Genomic DNA, 18,825 nt, shown 5'->3' with positions numbered 1-18,825 from the left:
GAAACTGCCTGGGTGGTCGGGAAGGGATTGGGAGTCTCCAAAAAGAGCCCTTGCTACACACACACCCACTTAGGACGACGCTCATTACCCGGGTGACACCGGAGAGCGTTACTGCAAGTATTTTACAGAAACCCATTTTACAGAAAGCATTGCTGGTTAGCGTCTGCTGAGGGTTTACCCCTTCATCGGACCTACCCCGGCAGGTCTGGTCAACCTCCAGGGGACTGCTTCTCATACTTTCTTTCCTCTCTCATTCTTCTTTCACTTTTTTTGGCTGAGATTAATTTGGTCACCTTCAACGTAAAGGGCCTCAACATCCTCGAGAAATGGCGGATGCTGCTCAATGACATGAGGCGTCTAAATGCCGACATTATCCTGCTGCAAGAGACACATTTCATGGAAAACACATTCCCAATCCTAAAAAACTGATTTTACCACTCCGCCTATAGGGAAGTCAAATCTAGAGGGGTCTCTGTGCTGATCTCGGCAAAACTGCCGTGGTCCCTGACGGCGGTCTTAACCGACCCGATGGGCAGATTCTTATTCCTCAAGGGCATGATCGGTGGCGTGAAGGTAACCATTGCTAACCTGTATGCCCCGAACAGCCAACAAGACAGTTTCAATAAAAAACACCTAACAATTCTCCGAAAATTTTCCGAGGGACAACTCATTGTCGGGGGAGACTTTAACATCCCCCTGATCCCAGCTGAGGACACCTCTACGGGCGCTCTTACACCACTTGCGGCACACGGAAGGCCATACACCTGTCTCTACACGCATCACAACTCATTGACACCTGGCGCCTTTTCCATGCACCTCTGCGAGCGAGACTACACATTCTATTCCCATCCCCACAATGTATATTCACGCATAGACTACTTTTTCATTCCTCACGCCCAACTTCAAGCGGCTAAAGGCACCTCGTTGGGATCCATCACTTGGTCGGACCACGCTCCGGTCACACTGAGATATACACTGAATGACTTTTATAGAGGTCAAAGGGCACCGTGGAGGCTCAATGAGAGTCTTCTCCAAAACCCAGAGGTACTAGCTGACGTGACGAAGGAAATATCCCACTACTTCCACACCAATAATGACACCGACAGTGATGCGGGATTAGTATGGGAAGCCCACAAGGCGGTGATCCGGGGAGTCCTTATAAAACATGGAGCGAAACTAAAAAAACAAAGGACTGCCCAACTGACCTCCCTTCTTGACAAACTTCAGTCCCTAGAGCTTCGACACAAGCAAACCCCGTCGGACTTACTGAGAACGGAGCTTGACACACTACGCACGCAGGTCACCGACCTGCTCACTTTTAAAGCTAAGTCGGCGCTCCAAATAACCCGCAGGAAAGTCTATGAGTCGGGCAATAAGTGCGGCAGACTCCTAGCACAATCTTTGCGCTCCCAGAAAATGGCGTCCTATATACCATATGTACATTCCCAGAGGGGCCACAGGGTAGCTATGCCCCAACAAATATCACAGGAGTTAAAATCCTATTACGGATCCCTCTACAACTTGCCCACGACACCCCCAACATCAGACCACATGACGGATTACATAACCTCTTCACGCATGCCCACTTTACCTGCTGAGACACGCGACTTGCTAGAAGCCCCGATCACGCTACCCGAGCTGCAACTAACGATAGGGAGTACCAAACTGGGGAAAGCCCCCGGACCAGATGGACTCACCCTTCAGTATTACAAGACATTGTTTCCGTCACTGGGTGTTCATCTAGTTAACCTGCTTAGCGGCCTCACCAAAGGAGGCGCACTACATACCACCACTTTACAGGCGCAGATTGCTGTCATCCCTAAAGAAGGCAAGGACCCATCGAACTGTGGGAGCTACCGTCCCATATCTCTACTTAATACGGACCCCAGTTATTTCCCAAACTTTTTGCCACTAGACTACAATCCCATCTACCCCAACTGATACATCTAGATCAAGTGGGTTTCGTCCAAACGAGGGAGGCGAGGGACAATTCCACCAAAGTCCTGAACTTTCTTTATGTGGCCACCCACACCAAAACACCTAGCATTTTTTTAGGCACAGCCGCTGAAAAAGCGTTCGATCAGGTCAGTTGGACCTTCATGTTCGCTACGCTACGACACATAGGACTGTCGGCCAGAGTCAGGGCTAACGGAGTGGTCTCTGACTCCTTCCCGATCACTAATGGGACGAGGCAGGGTTGTCCGCTGTCCCCTCTATTATTCCCCCTTTCATTAGAGCCATTCTTATGCCACGTACGACTGAACCCTAACATCTTAGGAGTAATGGTAAACCAAACCCAACACAAGGTGTCGGCCTACGCCAACGACCTTATGTTCACACTAACTACACCTTTCGTCTCCCTCCCAAACCTGCTGCGAGAATTTGACTTCAATGGGGCGCTCTCCAACCTAAAAATTTACTTTACTAAATCGGAAACGATGGAAGTAGGGATACCGCAAACACAACTCACACACCTACAAACCAACTTTAAATTGAAATGGACAACGACCGCCTTGAAATACTTGATACTTGATACTACCGATGTTGCCCATTATGAAGCACTTAGTTGCTGGAAATGTTGTCCTATTTGATATATCCTCATTCCTTATGTACTGTAACTGGATTATTGCCTTGTCATATGCATTCTTTGTACTGTGTTGGCCCGCCTGGGCCCTGACCCTCTTATAAATATATAAAAAAAATACATAGCAGCTGTGAGTATAAAAAAAAAGTGATGATATATTGCCAATTATCGAGCTGTTCAGACAATCTACAAATGTGCCCAAAACTTCAATCAAAAGTCCTGTACCGTATATTTATGAAATTCATGCTAACCAAAACCATACAGTCAACAAAGTGACCATTGAGTGAGTTTACACCTCTTGTTGGACCTAAGCAAAGTCTTCTTCCAGCACTCTCTTACTCTCTGTCTGTCACTAAAATAAAGTGTTTCAAACAAGACCGCAAGAAGGGTGTATAGAATGTAGTATCCGGATCCGGAATCCATCACTACGTCACTTCCGGGTCTGTGGAATGCACACTGGCTCTGGGAAAGTGAGCTGCGGTGCGAGATCCATCCTGTACCTGAAAAGCCACACACGTTGATGCTGATGTTTATTACTTCCATGTGAGTGCATATTTTTTATTCTATCTTTATTATAACATACTACCCCCTTACTACCCCCTTCTTGCGGTCCTGTTTGGAGCACTTTATTTTAGTGACACAGAGAGAATAGGAGAGTGCTGGGAGAAGACTTTGCTTGGACTCGATGGTCACTTTGTTGGCATTATGGTTTTGGTGAGCATTAATTTTTTAAACACGTGGTGGACCACTGTTACTGAAGTTTTGTAAACATTTATAGATTGTCTGAGCAATACGATGATTGGGAACATATCCTCACTTATATGGTCTTTTTATATTAACACCTGCTATGTATTTTTAGGTGCTTTATTTAATTAATGTAATTGCAGATTGTTCACAATTTTTTTGTGAATAGGGCAGCGCCTACCTTTTTCATTTACTTATTTAGTGCAAAGTAACTGATTCTCTTGTTAGGCCACCCCCCTGCCCCCATCCACTTCTACTTAACCTTTGCTGCACTACCACACATCTGTTTATCCAATTGAACATACATGGTGTTTTCAGTTATTGAAAAATACGTGCTGCTGTAAGTAAATAGAGTGGTGAGAATGGGCAAGGAAGTAAGTATCAGGTAGGTATCCTATTAACAGATCAGTTTACCCAGAATAGGCAAAGTAACAGATTCTGTTTAAGTGATTATCCTGCTGGCTGCTGGAATCTGTCTGCTCCTTACTGACCTAGACCTGTAAAACTGACCTAGAAAACCGCATACATTTTTTACCACAAACAGATATACGGTTTACAGCAATGTGAATTTTGGATAGGTTACCTTTAATGTTGATACCATAAGTTTCATACGTTTTAGGTAAGAAGTAAATTATTAGTAAATCTATTTTAAAATAGCATTCAAAGGTTCCTAACACCAAACCTTTTATTATTATTATTATTATTTAATATAAAAACGCAAAACCAGGGAAACTAAACTAATAATAAACTAGGAAGTAATCAACCCATAAAAAGATAGGTGCACAGTTTTTTGGAGTAGTTAATAGGAAATACTGGGACTCATTTTTATTGTAGTTTTTATGACGTGTTAAAAGTGGCCTCTAATGCCCTGTACACATGATCGGATTTTCCGACAGCAAAAGTCCGATGTGAGCTTTTGAACAGAAACTCTGACCGTGTGTATGCTCCATCGGACTTTTGCTGTCGGAATTTCCACCAACAAAAGATTGAGAGCAGGTTCTCAATTTTTCCGATCGGAAATTCCAATCGTCTGTGGCAATTACAACGCGCAAAATTCAGACTCATGCTCATTGAACTTAATTTTCTCGGCTTGTCGTAGTGTTGTACGTCACCATGTTCTTGATGGTTCAGAGCACTTTTGTGTGACCGTGTGTATGCAAGCCAAGATTGAGCGGAATTCCATTGGAAAAAACATCCAAGGTTTTTCAGATGGAAAATCTGATCCTGTGTATAGGGCATAAGGCTGGATTTACACCAATGCATTTTTAGTGCTTTTTGCATTTTGAAGGTTTGCACTACAGTCCATGTAACATGGTTCCCTATGGATCACATTCTGTAGTGCAAATCTAAAAATGCATAGGTGTGAATCCAGCCTTAGACCATATTATTATAATATGTTGCAGAACAATACTGTGTGGTTCACAGAGAAAAGTTAAGCAAATGTTTTAGGCTTTATCTTCTGCTGGCACTTTTCTCATGTGATTTTAAAACCTAATAAGATTAGATATTAAATGTAATCACTTTAGTCAGATAGGTGAAATATTAGTCCAGAGAACTACTATACATTTTACATTAATAATAAAATAAATTATATTTTTATATTCGTGTTTTTTTAGGTCCTTATCTCTGCAGGAGTATAACTTTAGGTAGTGCTACTTTCCTGTTCCTTTGCGCTTAGCTCCATGCTTGGCATCTTACACATGCCATAAAATATACAAGGAAGTGCACACGGCGCATCTGCCATAGGCAGGGTACACAAAATAGAAATCTAGTAGTAGCAAGAAGACTTTGCTTGTCCCTTCTGACAACAAAAAAAAACTCTGCTTCCTGGACGTTTTTATTTTTTGACAAGTTCTGCTTCAAAAAGAGGCAACTAGCCTGACATATTTTGGTAGGCCACAATCCTTTTTCATAACATAAAAAAAGATACAATTTAAAGTACCAGGATGAAAAATGCCATGCTTCATGCAGAGATACTGCACTGTATCATGCATTTTCAAATAGCATATGCTTTAAACAAATGGTTACTTGTATGTGCAGTATTACATTTGCATTGACATGTGATAAAAAAAAATCACAATACAGTATGATGAATTAGGATAAATGTAAAAAGTAATAGCATGGAACTGTTAACACTGTGATTTTTACTGAATTAGGCCCTTTGTTAGTAAAGATGAGTAAGCAAGAGAAAATAATTGGTGCCATTGATTCGGCAGTTGTTCCAGTATTAGTGTATGAATATTTGTGAAACAGCACATAGTGGTTAGAAGGACTACTTATCAACTTGGTTCAAAGCAGCAATGTGCCAAGCAGAAAGCCTAAACTTCTAGAACAGCCCCTGTGTGGCATTACTACCCCAATACAGAACTAGCGTGCTCCTTTACTAGGATAGCCTCAAGTGAGGAGTTATACTACTTCAGGCTATTCATATCACAGGGGGAATTCTTACCCCATATCCATATGAATGTCAATAGTACAATACACAATGCCACAGAATCAGTATACGGTACCTCAAATGACTAATCGTTACCATCACAGAGCTTGAGCAACAAAAAATACAGTACGGTAAGTTATAGAGCACAACACATCCTATACTAAAGAATATTAGACCAAAGCACGTAAAAGTACAACGCATGATATTACAAATAAAAAATACAGACCAGGCTGAAAAGCAGAAGTCCTATTCCTCTACTTTTCAGTTGGGTCTGTATTTTTTTGCATCATCATGCTTTTACATGCACTTGTCTAATATGCCTCAGTACAGGATGTTGTACTCCATTAATAGATGTCTTCTCTTCACTCATTACCCAACTGCCTTTTGCTAAAACTCTATGACTGTAACAATTGCTCCATTGATGAATACTTATACGTTGGCATCTTGTATTGTACCATTGAAACTACTTGCATATTTAAAACTTGATAAATACATTTGTGGAAGTGCCAATTATTACTGTTGACATTTCTATAGCTATAAATAGGCTCCTGGGAGAGAACCTTGCACTAGATAAGCACCATCTCTAAATGTTTGCATTTTAATATGTTTGCAGTTTAATATGATGTGCAATAAACATATATTTATTGTATTCTTACCTTATAACCCTCGGCAGTTTTAAAAGTGTGATTTCTATTAAATGCTGAAAGGTGACTGGAAAGTCATTCATGGGCTGGGGAGACCACACTTCCTGTTGGTGGATCCAGGTTGGTTGGTTTACTAAAGGTAAATAGACACTTTGCAAGTGTAGTTGCACTCTGCAAGGGAATTTGCTTTAGAGCTTAGTAAATGAGGGGAAGCTCGGCTGACTTCCATCATTCAATCATGTGCAAGCAAGAATTATTTTATTTTATTTTATTTTCCTTGCATGTGATTAGGTATTCTTTGAAAAGTGAAGCTTCACCTCATTTACTATGCTCTAGAGCTAAACCTCTTGCAGAGTGCAACTGCATTTGCAAAAGTGCACAGTCTATTTGCCTTTAGTAAATCAACCCCACTGTGTTCTTTGCTGCTTTGGAACAATTTACCAATTCAGCACTGCATCTGGATCACATAAATCAATTCACAAATCTCTGTTTGTCAGCATTTTCAAATAGAATAATTAAAAGTCAAATCAAGTAAATCAGTACCATACCCTGTACTGTATATTCATGTGTATATGCCATATATGATCTTCAAGGTGACACATTGAAAGTCCCTTTTTGCAGGACCTCTACATTTACTGGGATGGTGCTGATGCATCTTATTTGGGTAAATTCTTAAATTCCAGCTTTGTCGTTTTTTTTTCTTTGTAAATCAGTACATTATATTAAGGTAATTGTAGATCATGGATAAATGGGGGTCATATCATCACAGAGTGGTACTGTGGATATGGTAAAGAATACACAATGTCGCGTCCAAAAATAGTAGATTGTTAAAAGTTGATAAGATTGGCAGATGGATTTTGTAGCCATAACACGGTTAAAAATAAGTAAAAAATCGAAATCTTATTAAAAAGGATATACAATATAAAATATAAAATAAAAAAATTGATAACATTGACTTTTCATAAGGACATAAACCTTAGAATAAGAATAACACACCGCCAATAAAAAACATATAGATTGAAATATAATGAAAACAAAGACACAAGGTCATTTGCTATAGTAGGGTATAATAATATAAAGGTTGTTTATCAAGGGCGGTGTGTTGCATACTGCTATTCCTCAGGAGTTTAATGCATATTATTCAAGAAATAAAAGATGGAACACAAACGGAGAACGTAGTCGGTAATACAACCAGGGGTACATGGGTTGATCCTCACATTGGCTTCAAAGCTAAAAGGACTGGTTCAAAAACAAAGTTCAGGAGATGGAGTGATCAGAAAACCACAAAAATTAGGGAACATAAACACTGACCCACCAAGCTGACACTTGCACCTGAAGTGAGCATTCCCACTGAGTAAAGGTAGAAAATTTCCTAGGCTAGTATGCCATAAGAGGTATCTTTGTGTCAAATTATTCATGGTGTTTCTCCGTTTGGGGTGACAGCCTTCTGTATAGTAGAATTACCTGTTATGCCTACAAAGTTCATCTGCCAATCTTATCAACTTTTAACTTTGTAGATCATGGCAATTAAATAAAGGACCATACAATAGGTTTAAATAGCAGCCAAAATAAACATTTCTCTTTTTAGGGGTTCTTGCATTTCTTCAAAACGTTAGCAACAACGATTAAGATACAAAAAGTACATCTTAGCACTTTCAAATACTTGTTAATATTTATATTGTTTTTTTTCCTTCACAGATTGTTCAATTGATGTTGTGGTGACTTTTGACATTTCAGTCTATCCAAATGGGGCTAAATTATTCCATGGTCAAAGTCATCTGGGAGCACAACTTAATAAAATCTTAAAAAACATGATGGATGTGAAATCTGCCACATGCGGCCAAGGTGTAAAGCCTCAAATCAGCGTAGCCTTTTATGTGCCAAATGCAGAAACACCAGTTTCGCCCCTCTTTCAAATCTACAGCCCAGATATTGCTCTGAACTTGAGGACAACCAATGTTACCCGTCCTTCATATCTCAAGTCACCTATTATAGAGTCTATGTGGGAGATTTTTAAAAATAAAGATGCAGGGAAAGCCAAAGTATGTATGAGTTAGTTATTATCACACAATTCAAATAACCAGATGCTTACTGTAAATATTTCAGTTTTCTCTTTATACCATGTAGATGTTGCTTGTCTTTACTGATGGCTTAGATGATGATGTGGAAGATCTTGAAGAGACAGTAGAAAACTTAAAAAAGAAAGGTAAAATGCTACACACTAGAAAAACAGAATTACTTGACTAGTATTCTGCTTCCAATCAAATATATGCAATAAAATACCTCATTAGACCCAGTCTGTGCAGAAAGTATGGCCACTTGCTGCAAAGCGGAATCCACAGGCAGCTGAGCTCTTCAATAAGACAGGGACACTGAATCTAACACACCTTTATTTCAGATAAGTATTCCAGTATTTTGAAGTGGTTTTCCTAACCCTGAGTTGGCAAAAAACTGAATCTATTTGAAGAAACAAGGAGGGTCTAGCTAGGACTGTAAAATGTATCTATAGAGGGCAGAAGATTATACCAATGAATACCAATGAAAAAAAAACAAACAAGCTGCTGTGGCTACACATGGCTATTAGAGGTCAGTTAATAGCACATCGATAACACAATGCAACACATGGCTAAGACAGTAAAGCACATGATCAGAGGAACATAGCAATTAATCAGCAGTAAGTTATGTGACCTGATTTTAGGTAGAAATACAGTCATGGCCGAAATAGTTGGCACCCCAATTTTTTTCCAGAAAATCAAGTATTTATCACAGAAAAGTATTGCAGTAACACATGTTTTGCTATATACATGTTTATTCCCTTTGTGTGTATTGGAACAAAACAAAAAAAGGGAGGAAAAAAGCAAATTGGACATAATGTCACACAAAACTCCAAAAACGGGCTGGTCAAAATTCTTGGCACCCTTTCAAAAGTGTGGATAAATAAGATTGTTCCAAGCATGTGATGCTCCTTTAAACTCACATGGGGCAAGTAACAGGTGTGGGCAATATAAAAATCACACCCGAAAGCAAATAAAAAGGAGAGAAGTTCACTTATGCCGCGTACACATCTGTCTGATGGACCGTTTTCGTCGGTTAACCGATGAAGCTGACTGATGGTCCGTCGCGCCTAAACACCATCGGTTAAAAAAACGATCGTGTCAGAACGTTGTGACGTAAAACACAACGACGTGCTGAAAAAAACAAAGTTCAATGCTTCCAAGCATGCGTCGACTTGATTCTGAGCATGCGTGGATTTTTAACCGATGGTCGTGCCTACTAACGATCGGTTTTGTCCTATCGGTTAGGTATCCATCGGTTAAATTTAAAACAAGATTGTTTCTTTTTAACCTATGGGTAAATAACCGATGGGGCCCACACACGACCGGTTTGGTCCGAGGAAAATGGTCCATCAGACCGTTCTTATTGGATGGACTGATCGTGTGTACGCAGCATTAGTCTTTGCATTGTGTGTCTGTGTGTGCCACACTAAGCATGGACAACAGAAAGAGGAGAAGAGAACTGTCTGAGGACTTGAGAACCAAAATTATGGAAAAATATCAACAATCTTAAGGTTACAAGTTCATCTCCAGAGATCTACATTTGCCTTTGTCCACAGTGCGCAACATTATCAATAAGTTTGCAACCCATGGCACCGTAGCTAATCTCTCTGGGCGTGAACGGAAGAGAAAAATTGATAAAAGATTGCAACGCAGGTTAGTCTGGATGGTGGATAAGCAGCCCTATACAAGCTCCAAAAAATCTATCCGTCAACATTTAAATGAAATGAAACCCTATGGCAGGAGACCCAGGGGGACCCCACTGCTGACACAAAGACATAAAAAAGCAAGACTACAGTTTTCCAAAATGTACTTGAGTAAGCCACAATCCTTCTGGGAAAATGTCTTGTGGACAGATGAGACCAAGATAGAGCTTTTTGGTAAAGCACATCATTCTACTGTTTACCGAAAACGGAATGAGGCCTACGAAGAAAAGAACACTGGGACAGATTCAGATACATTTACGTTGCTCCACGGCAGCTTAACGTATCTGATTTACGTTACACCGCCGCAGGTTTACAGCGTAAGTGCCTGATTCACAAAGCTCTTACCTGTAAACTTGCGGCGGTGTAACGTAAATGCGCTCGGCGCAAGCCCGCCTAATTCAAATGGGGCGGGCACCATTTAAATTAGGCGCGTTCCCGCGCCGAACGTTCAGCGCATGCTCCGGGTTTACATTTCCCGACGTGCTTTGCGCGAAATTACGGCGCCCCGGCGTTTTTTTGGAACGGCGACGTGCGTTACGGCGTTTCGTATTCCCGGACGTCTTACGCAAAAAAATCGAAATTTGACGCGGGAACGACGGCCATACTTTAACATGGCTGATCTAAAGATAAGCCATGTTAAAGTAGGTGTAACTTTGCGACGGGTAAAAACGAGTAGCGACGACGTACGGGATTGCGACGAACGCGCGGATGTTCGTGGATCGCCGTAACTAGTCATTTGCATATTCTACGCCGACCGCAATGGAATCGCCACCTAGCGGCCGGCCTAGAATTGCATCCTAAGATCCGACGGTGTAAGTCAATTACACCTGTCGGATCTTATGGCTATCTATGCATAACTGATTCTATGAATCAGTCGCATAATTAGGACGGGCGGATCACAGAGATACGACGGCGTATCAGGAGATACGCCGTCGTATCTCTTCTGTGAATCTGGCCCACAGTACCTACAGTGTATGGTGGAGGTTCAATAATGTTTTTGTTTTTTTTTTGCTGCCTCTGGCACTGGGTGCCTTGAATGTGTGCAAGGCATCATGAAATCTGAGGATTACCAAAGGATTTTGGGTCGCACTGTAGAGCCCAGTGTCAGAAAGCTGGGTTTGCGTCCGAGATCTTGGGTCTTCCAGCAGGACAATGACCCCAAACATACGTCAAAAAGCACCCAGAAATGGATGGCAACAAAGAGCTGGATGAGCCGAACACCCCCCCGTTCGGTTCGCACCAGAACCTGCGAACACACCAAAAGTTTGTGTGAACTTTAAAGTCTATGGGACTCGAACATTGGAAATCTAAAGTGCTAATTTTAAAGGCTGCCTGGCCCTATGTGAAAAAGAAATTGCCCCTTCCCATGCTGAATCATGAATTAACTGATTAACCAGAATTTTTTGGAAAGATGAGTTTGCAGTGGTGCCACCATTCATTAAGGCAGTAAAAGCTGCACTAGAATGGAAGGATCTGGAAACCTCTTCCAAAGAAAAAGAAAATGTAATATCCCTACCTAAAGAAACAGGTACCTTTCCTCTTATGACAGAAAGAAGAGGCCTGTTTCAGGAAGAATAGGAGAAGGGAGAGAGAAAATCATCTTCAACCAATAGGTTGCAGAAGTTGTATCCACTCACAGGGGATGATGCGGCACCTTTATCTAACCCACCGACAGTGGATATGTCAGTTACTAGACTGGCCAAGAATGTGACACCTCCGATAGAAGACTCTTCATTCTTTCATGATATCCTAGAGAGGCCCATTAACACAGACTTAAGAAAGTCCTACCTTGTGGCAGGTGGTGCCTGTAAGCTTGTAATATGCAATCAAAAACCAGCTGCCTAAAGAACAAATCATCAAAGCTCTTGATGAGATAAAGCTACCCGTGGACTTCGTAGTGGAGGGAGCTATAGGCATCATTCGATGGTCCTCATGAGCCATGCTTAGCTCAGTCACAAGAGCTTTGTGACTAAAGCCCTGGGCAGCTGACCCATCTTCAAAGCAGAATGCTGTAAACTGCCTTTTGATGGGAAGGTGCTGTTCAGCCAAAAACTGGAGACTGTCATCTCCAGGGTTACAGGAGGAAGATCAGGTCTTCTGCCCCAAGATTGAAGGTCCAGATGCCAGAGGGGGTGACCAACCAGAGGGACGCCAAACAGGTATTAGGATTTCAGAGGTTTTTGCCCATCTAAGGACTCCAGAAGGGGTTGGAGGGGTACACAGTCAACCTTCCTAAGATCGCAGAGAGCTAAGGCCCCTGCGGCTCTCTCGGGTACACAGAAGCCCTTTTGATTTCCAGGCCTGCCCAGGGGGAGACGGTTGGAGCCAGGCTGCTCAAACTTGCCCAGTTCTGGCAAAACCACTGCCAAGATCGGTGGGTTCATGCCACAGTGGCTCAAGGCCATTATTGGCCATTCAAACGGCAGCCTCCAGATTACACCTTCAACCCCACCAAGACAACCCAATAGGCCCTGAGGTTAGCTGCTCTTCAGGAGTACATCAAAATCTTGTTACTTCAAGGGAAGATCATATCAGTTTCGGCCTGTAAGAGGTTTGCAGGCTTCTATTCACCACTCTTTCTGGTTCTGGGGGGGCTTCAGAACAGTGATCGACCTCAAGAGGCTGAATCAAATTATCTGGATCAAGGAGTCTCTCCATACCATAATCCAGGTTATTTAACCAGGGTACTGGATGATTTTGGTGGACTTGCAGGATGCCTACCTGCATGTCCTGATCCTTCAGTCATACCAGTAGTTCCTCAGAATTGCATTGGGGTCAGACATTACCAATTTGTCTGCCTTTCCTTCCCTAGCCACTTCTCCTCGAACCTTCACCCAGGTTCTGATTGCAGTCCTGGCCCCTCTGATGGAGAAAGGGTTCAGAGTCCATCATTTCTTGGATGATATCATCATCATGGCCCAGGACCAATACCTTTTGCAGAGGGAGCTCCTGCTGTCCAATGTAAGGGACATCCTTCCCACTGACCACCAATGTAAGGAGCATTCTTCTCATGCTTCATTATAGAGGACCCAAAATTGACCCCTATCTTCACGATTGGCAATGATGGGATGTACCAAATATCAACGTCTTCTCCGCCTCTGCTTCTCCTCTTCTTCCTCATGCACTGCTACTGCCGCAGCAGCAATGACAACTGTGGTGGCAGGAAAAGGAATTGCCTCACACCATTTATGTTTTTATTGGTTAATGCCAAAGTTGTGGCAAAGTCGGAGTTGTACTGATCTCAAATCGCGGCAAAATCGTGGCCGCAAAATCACGCAAAATCGCGCTATAAACGCGGCAAAATCACGGCCACAATATCGCGGCAAAATCGCACGACTTTGAAGTCGTATAAATGTGAAAGGGGCCTGGGTTTTGAGTAAGCCTTATTTAAAATCTAATTTTCATTTTTAGGCCAACTTAATCTTAATAAAATGTAAATATTTGATAAATTATGTATAGTTGTGTACATGTATCTGTATCTTTTCAGGATTAAGTGCATTGGTTACTGTTGCACTTGAAGGAGCAAAGCATTATGATGACATCAAATACATAGAATTTGGCAGAGGCTTTGAATACAACTATCAAATGTATATTGGAATGCCAGATATTGGTGAAAGACTATTTAAGCACGTGGTAAGCCAGGGCCCATCCAAAGTTTTAAATTATATGTTGCATTTATGCTTTAGTGCCATTTAGTGCCAAAATTGAATTGTATTCATTCAACCACAATAAGAAAATTGGACCTCTTCCACAGAGATGGCTCTAGGCTCTGTGAGGCCTTAGGCAAAACATAAAGGGGTTGTAAAGGTAAAAACAAAATTCCCTAAATAGCTTCCTTTACCTTAGTGCAGTCCTCCTTCACTTACCTCATCCTTCCATTTTGCTTTTAAATGTCCTTATTTCTTCTGAGAAATCCTCACTTCCTGTTCTTCTGTCTGTAACTACACACAGTAATGCAACACTTTCTCCCTGGTGTTGAGAAAGCATCTTGAGGGAGGAGGGGGCAAGCAGGAGTGTCAGGACGCCCACTAACACACAGATTTGTTCTCTATTTGCAAAGTAGATAGCGTCCTGACACTCCTGCTCTCCCCCTCCCCCCTCAAGAGGCTTTCTCCACACCAGGAACAAAGCCTTGCATTACGGTGTGTAGTTACAGGCAGAAGAACAGGAAGTGAGGATTTCTCAGAAGAAATAAGGACATTTAAAAGCAAAATCGAAGGATGAGGTAAGTGAAGGAGGACAGCACTAAGGTAAAGGAAGCTATTTAGGATTTTTTTTTTTACCTTTACAACCCCCTTTAAACATGAGGCCCCACTCGCTGCCATAATGGGAAATATAATTCAAGCGATAAAAATTAACTGTATAAATTTCATATATTAAGAGCTTTCAATCCTTTGAACAATGAATTCACAGTTTTGAGATCCTCGTGCGATGGATGGGAGGGGTGACGTGCTTGGGCACAACAGCGTTAAGGTCCTCTGTCCCTCAAAATTGGGGTAATGCACTAGGCTCTGTTCACATATATGCAAATTGGATGCATTTTTGACCACATCCGATTTGCATGACATGTGAACCAAACCTGCTTTCTATGGAGCCTGTTCACATATATGCGGTGCAGCGGCAGTACGATTTCAGTGTGAATTTTAATTTTAATGTGCCATCACTTGCCCCCTCTCTGTGCCATCACTGCAAACGGTGCATTTACGGTACTCACTTTTTTTTCTGAATAGCAGGCCAGGCCAGGCCAGGCGGAGCTGCGAGCGTCCTCAGACTGTCCTGTGTTAGGAGGAACACAAATCTTCCCAGCAGCGCCTCTGTTCCGCCTATCACGGACGTCTTCTCATCTCGTCCGAGGATGAGAAGGCATCTGTGATAGGAGGAACACAGAACAGAGGCGCTGCTGGGAAAATTTGTGTTCCTCCTATCACAGAACACACTGAGGAGAAGGAGCGACTTTTAAATCATTGACGCTCGCAGCAGCACGGAGACCGTACCCGGCGTATAAGACGACCCCCGACTTTGGATGCATTTTTTTGCATCCAGAAAGTCGTCTTATACGCCGGAAAATACGGTATTTTCTTTTCTTCATAAAATCACAGATTCATAATAATGTTTTATTCCAACAGAGCTGAGTTATTTAACTGTCTTATAGAATGTCATGCCCTACAACAGACATCCAAAAGTGATTTCTTTATTCAAAGGGACTCTGAGGCCCCGTACACACGACCAGTTTCCTCGGCAGAATTCAGCTTCCGACCGAGTTTCTGGCTGAATTCTGCCGAGGAAACTGGTCGTGTGTACACTTTCAGCCGAGGAAGCCGACGAGGAGCTCGACGAGGAAATAGAGAACATGTTCTCTATTTCCTCGTTGTTCTATGGGAGCTCTCGTCCCGCCGAGCTCCTCGGCGGCTTCAGTGCTGAACTGGCCAAGGAACTCGATGTGTTTGGCACGTCGAGTTCCTCGGCCGTGTGTACGAGGCTTGACACAAAGCAAAACTCCAGTATGAAAAGTCTCCATTGGGAGCAGCCAATTTCTTAACCACATACAAGGTCCAGAGCAGTTACAGGTTCCCTGCCAAGAACTAGTATATGGCAAACATTTCAGGAAACTTTTTCTTCTATCTTAAGCTAGGTACATACAGGTTGAAAATGGGCCAAGAACTCTCAGTTTGGCAGGAACCAGCCAACTTTCAGCCTGTGTGGACTGTTCCTTGCCTGAGAGAAACCAGTCTCAAAACTGGCTTCTGTCAAATTGGCTGTGAGCGCTAATCACTGTGTTCTGGTGGAAAGGCAGTCCCCAGTTAGAACACAATAGCTCAGCATGAAGATCGCCGCACTAACATTAGATTTGTTAGGATGGCGATCTGCGCTTTTTTTTTTTTTTTTTTAACCTGCTGGGTTCAACAAAAAAAAAGCTTTCCATGTGTACCCAGCATAAGACTTCAAACATTTTGGTTTTGCAGTGCTAGATATCCCCTTGAGATGAAGATTACGTTAAGAGACCGTGGGCCAAATCCTCAAATTTCCTGCCTAACTTAACTTTTCCCATTTAAGTTACACTGACTTAAAATTTCTACCTAAGTGCCCGATCCACAAAGCACTTACCTAGAAATTTCAGGCCGTGTAACTTAAATTCTCCCGGCGCAAGGCGGTCCTCTTCTCCAGGGGGCGATGACAATTTAAATGAGGCGCGCTCCCGCGCCGGCCGTACTGCGCATGCTCGTGACATCATTTTCCCGACGGGCAGCGCGCGAAATTACGTTGTATCGGGTTTGTGGATTGCGACGGGACAATAAAGTTGCGTCGGGTAAAAAAAAGTTACGTGCCGAATTTTTTTTTTCAAAATTTAAAAAAAATTGCGGCGATCGAAAAAAAGGTCTGTTTTTACAAGGTGTAACTAGTTTGAAAAGCTTTGTGGATCTCCGTAAGTCCTCATTTGCATACGCTAGGCGGCATTTCGACACGAAATGCCCCCAGCGGCGGATGCGGTACTGCATCCTAAGATCTGACAGTGTAAGTCTCTTACAGATGTCGGATCTTCTGCCTATCTTTGGAAAACTGCTTCTGAGGATCAGTTCCAAAGATAGGCACAGGGATACGCAGGCTGAACAGCAGTTTCGCCTGCGTATCCCTTTTGAGGATTTGGCCCAGGGATACGCAGGCTGAACAGCAGTTCCGCCTGCGTATCCCTTTTGAGGATTTGGCCCAGGGATACGCAGGCTGAACAGCAGTTCCGCCTGCGTATCCCTTTTGAGGATTTGGCCCCCTATAACCAGTTCACATTCGTAATTTGAATTCTTTTGTATAATACAGCAAAATAATACATGTTTGCATCCTTCTTTTTTCCTTGCTGCTTCTTAGGCCGCGTACACACGGTCAGTCCAAACCGATGAAAACGGCCTGAAGTCCAGTTTCATCGGTCCAAACCGACCGTGTGTATGGCCCATCGGTCCGTTGTCCTTTGGTCAAAAATTTTAGAACTTGCTTTAAAATCGAACCGATGGACCGCTGCCCGATAGGTCCAAACCGATGGTTAGTACACAAAAGCATCAGTTCAAAACCCGCGCATTCTCAGAATCAAGTCGACGCATGCTTGGAAGCATTGAACTTCGTTTTTTTCAGCACGTCGTGTGTTCTACGTCACCGCGTTCTGACCGGATCGGTTTTTGAACTGATGGTGTGTACGCACATCAGACCATCAGGCCACTTCAGCGGTGAACCGATGAAAACGGTCCGTCGGACCATTCTCATCGGTTTGGATCGACTGTGTGTACGCGGCCTAAGTTTTATGTAACGCTAGTAACAATTAAACACTTCTGTCAGCTCCACCTGCCACTTTGTCACACCTAACATTGATACTAAGGCCCCGTACACACGACCGAACATGTCTGCTGAAACTGGTCCGCGGACCAGTTTCAGCAGACATGTTCGGTTGTGTGTAGGCCCGAGCGGACAGGATTCCAGCGTACATTTGCCTGCCGAGCCTTTTTCCAGCGGGCAAATATTTCCAAACTTGTTTAGAAACAGCCCGCTGGAATCCTGTCCGCTCGGACATGTTCGGTCATCTGTACAGACCTACCGTACATGTCCGAGCGCCCGCCATCCCTCGCATGCGTCGAATGACTTTGACGCATGCGTGGAAGCATTGAACTGGCAGGGCCGCCCACGTCGCCGCGTCATCGTCGCGGCGACGGCGCGGCCACGCCCCGCGTATTGTTTACGCGCGGATTTCTGTATGATGGTGAGTACAGCCATCATACAGAAATCCCCGGGCAGACATGTACGGTGAAAACGGTCCGGCGGACCGGTTTCATCGTACATGTTTGCTCGTCTGTACAAGGCATTACAGCATGGGCTGACAGGGGTAGCTGGTTGCAGATTGTAAGCAGTAAAGAAAGTTTTATCATAATGTGGCTTTGATTATTATTATTATTTTAATAATACAGGATTTATATAGTGTGAACAGTATACGCATCGCAGCAGTAGGGCAGACAGTACAATTACAATACAATTTAATACAGTAGGAATCAGAGGGTCCTGCTCATTACAATCTAAGAGGAAGAGTCCAGAGATACAAAAGGTAATAATTGTGGTGGGATGGGCTGACGGAGGAAAAAAAGGACAATTCATAATTGGGGGTAGAGTAGGCCTCTCTGAAGAGAAGGGTTTTCAGGGATTGTCTAAAAAAGAACAGGGAAGGAGAGTCAGACAGATTGGGGTGTGGGGTTCTAGAGGATGGGGAGGTTCTGGAGCAAGCATGGAAGGAGGTGAAGGGGAGCAAGAGAGCAGGAGGTCTTGGGAGGAAAGAGGAGAATGATTAGGTTGGTGACCGGAAACCAGTGGAGGGATTGACAGAGAGGGATAGTCTGGCGGCAGCATTAATGATGGACTGAAGGGGGGATGTAAAGGTAAGCCAATGAGGAGGGAGTTGCAGTAGTTGAAGCGAGAGATGACTAGGTAGTGAATTAGTGAAGTGTGGTGTCATTGGTTAGGAAGGGGTGTATTTTAGAGATGTTGCAGAGGTTGATGACATTGATTGGATGTGGGGTTGAAATAATAGTCCATTGATCTTGACAGAGAAGTTAGGGGAAGGGACATGTGGGGGAGGAGATAATATGAGCTCGGTTTTGGATAGATTTAGTTTGAGAAAGTGGTGTGA

General features: G+C 43.0%; 1 protein-coding gene across 1 annotated transcript in view; it reads left to right on the top strand.

The window, feature by feature from the left end:
- Window positions 1-18,825, top strand: part of COL6A6 (collagen type VI alpha 6 chain) — a 286,317-nt gene that overhangs the window by 119,162 nt on the left and 148,330 nt on the right. The window contains exons 11-13 of the mRNA XM_040353048.1: window positions 8,105-8,448; window positions 8,534-8,612; window positions 13,654-13,799. Of these exons, the coding sequence (XP_040208982.1) occupies window positions 8,105-8,448; window positions 8,534-8,612; window positions 13,654-13,799 (569 nt within the window). The remainder of the gene's footprint in view (window positions 1-8,104; window positions 8,449-8,533; window positions 8,613-13,653; window positions 13,800-18,825) is intronic.

The sequence above is a fragment of the Rana temporaria genome, chromosome 5 (genome assembly GCF_905171775.1).
Source record: "Rana temporaria chromosome 5, aRanTem1.1, whole genome shotgun sequence".
Classification (NCBI taxonomy): domain Eukaryota; kingdom Metazoa; phylum Chordata; class Amphibia; order Anura; family Ranidae; genus Rana; species Rana temporaria.
Note: the sequence above shows the minus strand (reverse complement) of the source record. Positions and strands in the feature narration are given on the sequence as shown.